Source organism: Octopus bimaculoides, chromosome 1, assembly GCF_001194135.2.
Source record: "Octopus bimaculoides isolate UCB-OBI-ISO-001 chromosome 1, ASM119413v2, whole genome shotgun sequence".
NCBI classification, from domain to species: domain Eukaryota; kingdom Metazoa; phylum Mollusca; class Cephalopoda; order Octopoda; family Octopodidae; genus Octopus; species Octopus bimaculoides.
In genome coordinates, this window is record NC_068981.1 from 4234867 (window position 1) to 4239982 (window position 5116).

Sequence of the window (5116 nt, forward strand, 5' to 3'; positions counted from 1 at the left end):
TATATATATATATATATATATATATATATATATATATATATATATATCTGTCTGAGAGGAAATATCTTCATTGGCATATTTCATTAAAAACATCAGAGCAAAACGAACAATGTTACAACAGTGACATACTAAGATGGTAGACATGTTTTGCTCTGCTTTTGATCCATTTGTCATCTGCTAAATGTATATACATTGATGGCTATTTTAATTTAATGCTGTTCCAATTGCAGTCACAGAATTTTATTACAGCCTGGCAAACACTCTCCAATATCAGTGAATACATTTTTTGCTGGTTTTTTTATATCAAAGCAGAAACTTTGTCCTTCAATTTTTGTTAGGTACTGACCTCCATGTTAAATTCTTCTCATGGTATTTTCACTGCATAATGCCATGTTTCTTGTTTCAAGTACAATCAATTCAACCTGTTTTTCATGATATTGAAATTGTTTATGTATATTAAGAATTCTTTCTTGAATATTTTCCTGTTTTAGGGAATCATTGAACCTTTTAGCTCTTTTGATGTACCGCTGACTATAAAAACTGGATGTCTCAGAGATTTGGTGGCTCCAGCCTATTTTAAAGTCTTTGGTAGTTCTGAATATATTACAGTAAGTCATTTTACTTGTAATCATCCTGTATTTTGAAACTAAAATCACACACACACACACACGTTTATGCTAATTTGTTGTCATGTTCTATTTTAATGATAAATTTATTTTGCTCAGTTCTTCATTATTTTTAAAATTAATTGAAACAATGGTAGAATATCTCAAAAGGTTAAATAGATAACTGATGAATGGCTGATAAAAGACTTGAGTGATGCTAAAAGACTTATTGAGTGATGCTAAAAGACTTATTGAGTGATGCTAAAAGACATATTGAGTGATGCTAAAAGACCTTCAGCATTTTTGATGATTTCAGAAACATGGTTTGTTCAAAACTGATTATTGCTGACAATGATGCCAATAATGGTAATAATTTTTTGTTTTAGGTTGAGATTTCATGTTATGGGGAAGGACCTGTGGTACACGTCACACCACTTGAGGTTGACTGGGGTACCATTAGTGTACTGAAGGACGTAGAAAGGAGAATCACTTTGTTAAATGAATCTCCAATTCCTGCTACCTTCGAAGCAAGCATGGTGAGTTGTGCAATTTTAGATATATTAATTAATACTACAAGTATTAATATTTTAACGTAGTTGGTGCCATATAAAAAGCACTGATGATGGTGCCACGTAAAAAGTACTTGTGCTGGTGTCAGATAAAAAGCACTGGTGCCACATAAACAGTACCCATTACACTGTGGAGTGGTTGGCATTAGGAAGGGGACCCAGCTGTAGAAATCCAACCAAAACAGACGATGGAGTATGGCCTTGTCAGCTCCTGTCAAACCATCCAACCCATGCCAGTATGGATGATGGATGATGATGATGATGATGTGTACGCACGTGTCAAATGATGATAAATGATGTACTCATACACACACACACATACACACATAACGTCAATGTCCAGAATTTTTGTATGAGAAAAATATGGGTCATGATTTAGAAATGTTTCCTGATTTAAAGCATTAAAATATTTTAGTTTTAGAAAATCAATATTGCTTTAAATAACTTGGTATAATTTCTCTTTCATAGTTGAAATTCTGAAATATATGTTTTATATATTTTGAGAATTTTTATAATATATATTAAACAACATAGGAATCTCTTATTTTCAAATTTTTTTTTACCAAAATTCAATAAGGACAATATGAAGTTTTTTTCATCTTTTTATTTTGTTAAAATTTTAATAAATTTATGTGTTCTTTTCATTTGTATTTTAATAGCCTTCTCTAAACTGTTATTTTCCTTCTGTCTCTGCAGAGCCGACCGAACTCATTCTTTCATGTCAGTCCAAAGGAAGGAGTGATTTTACCCGAAGAAAAAATGATTCTAACATTGAATGCCAACATTAATGATATCATTAAGTATGGATTCAGAATTTTTACACTCTCATATTTAAAATTCATATTATATTTCATACTTTGAAATTGTTCTTGTCTGGCAAATAATTTGATCTGAGGCTGTGTGTTGAAACTAAAACATATACAGTGTGGAAGACACATTTTAGCAATTCAAAAACTGTAGAGTACTCAGCCACTTGCATGTTAATTTCACAAGCTGGCTGTTCCATTGATCGGATCAACTGGGCCCTTGTCATCATAACTTGTGGAGTGCCAATTCAGTTCAGAATTAAACAGTGGCCTAGTGGTTAGGGTGTTGGATTCATGATCATAAGACTGTGGTTTCAATTCCTGGACTTGATCATATGTTGTGTTCTTGAGCAAGACACTTCATTTCACATTGCTCTAACCCACTCAGCTGGTGAAAACAAGTTTTCCTGCAATGGACTAGCATCCCATTCCAGTGGGATTGTATATGCCAGAGAATCTGGAAAAACCAACCAGTGAGTCTGTATGACTTGGAAGGAGCCAGAGGCAAACGGTCAAGAAATGTTAGTCTGGACAATACCTGTCATGTTGATGTATACAGTACTGTTATAGACTAACAATTTCTTGACTGTTTACTTCTGATGAGGAGCCTTCCTGCCCGAAATATAAAGATTATTAATCTTTTTTGGTTTTTGCATTGTAAGAAGCTCTCCATCTTCATAATTTTGTTATTTCACTTCTTTATTACAATGCTCCAAATAAACTACAATGTTCTTCCTTCAAATTTCAGTTTTGAAGACAAGATTAATATTAAATTTGGAGACAATTCAGAAAGATTTGTGATCTTGAAAGCATTTGGTGAAGGCAGTACCATTGTGGCTGACCCACCACTGTCATCTGTCTTAAACCTTGGCCCACATTTCAGGTAAGTAAATTTTAATGAGCACTCTTTATGAGCAATTGATTTAAAATTCATTACTCTGCTTGAAGGCAATACGAACTGGCAATGTAATGAAACTTAGCAAGATGAAGTTGATTGGGAAAAATTTCATCTGAAAATGCAATATATTTTGATAAATTTTTATTATAATTGTATTATAGTATACTTAAATACATACACGCACACACACACACCTATAGATATAACATGCATATAGGTATAAATATATCATAGCTGACATTGAAGATTGATGCAACCCTGCAACTTGCCACCTTGTGTCAAATATCTAACCTATGCTAACATGGAAAACAGATGTTAAATGATGATGATGATAATGATGAAGATATATATATATATATATATAAAAGAAGACAAAAAATGGGACAAGAATGCAAAAAAGGGACAACAAAACATCCAGGCAGTTAGATGATACAAAAAGGGACAAGAAAGGACAGGTCATTTGGAGTTTTCTTTTGTCAGTCAAGATCCAGATTATCCTTGCAATTTCGGCTGGTTATTCTCGATATTGCTCCACTCTGCCCCAAGGAAAAATTAAGCTAAGAGCATTAGATTCCTCGGAAGAAGGCAGCGAATGTATATGAAAACAAGGACAGAAAAAAAAAAAACGGAGAAATGGTACATAAATAAAATGCAAACAACAGTACATTAACAACAGGTGTCTTTTGACTAAGGATGAAGTGTGTGTGAAAGTGAAGCCTTACAGCAGGGACATAAGAGATAACAGGCATGGGAAGGAATAGCGATGTTGCACAGATGGTAGTCGAACTAAGAAAGAAAGGTCAGGCTTGGCAGAACACCGGTCACATGGAGAGAGAGGTAGAGGCAGAGGAATAGAAGAATTAGGGAAGGACGAGAAAAAAAGAATAAGGACAGAGTGAAGTGAAAAAGGAAGGAAGGTGAGAATGAAGGGAAGACCAGGAAATGCGAGAGAGGGGGAATGAAAGAAGGAAGAATGGAAAGAACGAAGTAAGTGTGAAGGGACTGATAGAAATAATGAGAGAATAAGAGTGTCGTACAAAATTTATATGTATATATATATATGTATATTATCATTATTAATAAATCTCAGGGTAGCAAAAAAAATTTTTAGAAATTCTATTTGCTACCAGTGGTCTAGTGAGAAGAAAAAAATTAGTCAATAGACTATATAGTATTCATATAAATACAGTGTACATTCCAAAGGCAAAATAATGTTGTATAGAGGAGTATAGAGGATCAAAAGAAATTCAAAAGGTATGAGGAGAAAAAATTCAAAAGGTGTGAAGAGAAAAAAATACAAGAGGAGAAGAAAAGTAAAAACAAGGAGGGAAAGAAGGAGAAAGAAGGAAGAAAGGAAGAAGACGAAAAGAAAAAAGAAAGGGAGTGAGAGAGAGAGACAATGTATGGATTGAGAGAAAACAGTAAGAAAAATGGATTAAAAAGCCCAACAGAAAGTTCAAAAGAGTTCAGAAAAGTTCAAAAGGGTTCAAGTGTTGTGGTGTATTGGAGCGATTTCTCATCAATGGAAAAGTCCAGTGAAATCCATGGGTATGTAGGAGAGGTGCAGAAAATCCAGGTAGAAGTCCGAAGTATGAAATATTTTAGTACACAATTTACTTTTATGAATGGTGTTAGATACATTGTTTCATATTCTTTAAGAAAAAATATATTGTTTTCATAGCAAAAAACAAGATTGCTTTATTTGTATAAATCAGATGATATTCTTTCAAAATGAAGAATAAAGAATTAAAAGTTGATTGTGAGAGATGAATAAAATTTTTGACTAATTCATCTTGATTAAAGAGCAATTTGTTTGTGCATGCATGCATGCATGGCTGCACAACTGCATGTGAGTGACTTACAGACCTGTAAAATATTTCTTTAGTAAATATTGTAAGGAGCGGCTGTGTGGTAAGTAGCTTGCTTACCAGCCACATGGTTCTGGGTTCAGTCCTACTGTTTGGCACCTTGGGCAAGTGTCTTCTACTATAGCCTCGGGCCGACCAAAGCCATGTGAGTGGATTTGGTAGATGGAAACTGGAAAGAAGCGGCAGAAATGTTAGCACACTGGGCGAAATGCTTAGTGGTATTTCATCTGTCTTTACATTCTGAGTTTGAATTCCGCTGAGGTCGACTTTGCCTTTCATCCTTTCAGGATCAATAAATTAAGTACCAGTTACGCACTGGGGTCGATGTAATCAACTTAATCCGTTTGCCTGTCCTTGTTTGTCCCCTCTA

The 5116-nt window shown here is 34.2% G+C and overlaps 1 protein-coding gene across 1 annotated transcript in view; it reads left to right on the plus strand.

The window, feature by feature from the left end:
- Positions 1 to 5116, plus strand: part of LOC106880950 (hydrocephalus-inducing protein) — a gene marked incomplete at its 3' end in the record, with an annotated part of 180276 nt that overhangs the window by 29872 nt on the left and 145288 nt on the right. Inside the window, exons 14-17 of the mRNA XM_052974127.1 lie at positions 492 to 608; positions 992 to 1141; positions 1871 to 1974; positions 2729 to 2863. Of these exons, the coding sequence (XP_052830087.1) occupies positions 492 to 608; positions 992 to 1141; positions 1871 to 1974; positions 2729 to 2863 (506 nt within the window). The remainder of the gene's footprint in view (positions 1 to 491; positions 609 to 991; positions 1142 to 1870; positions 1975 to 2728; positions 2864 to 5116) is intronic.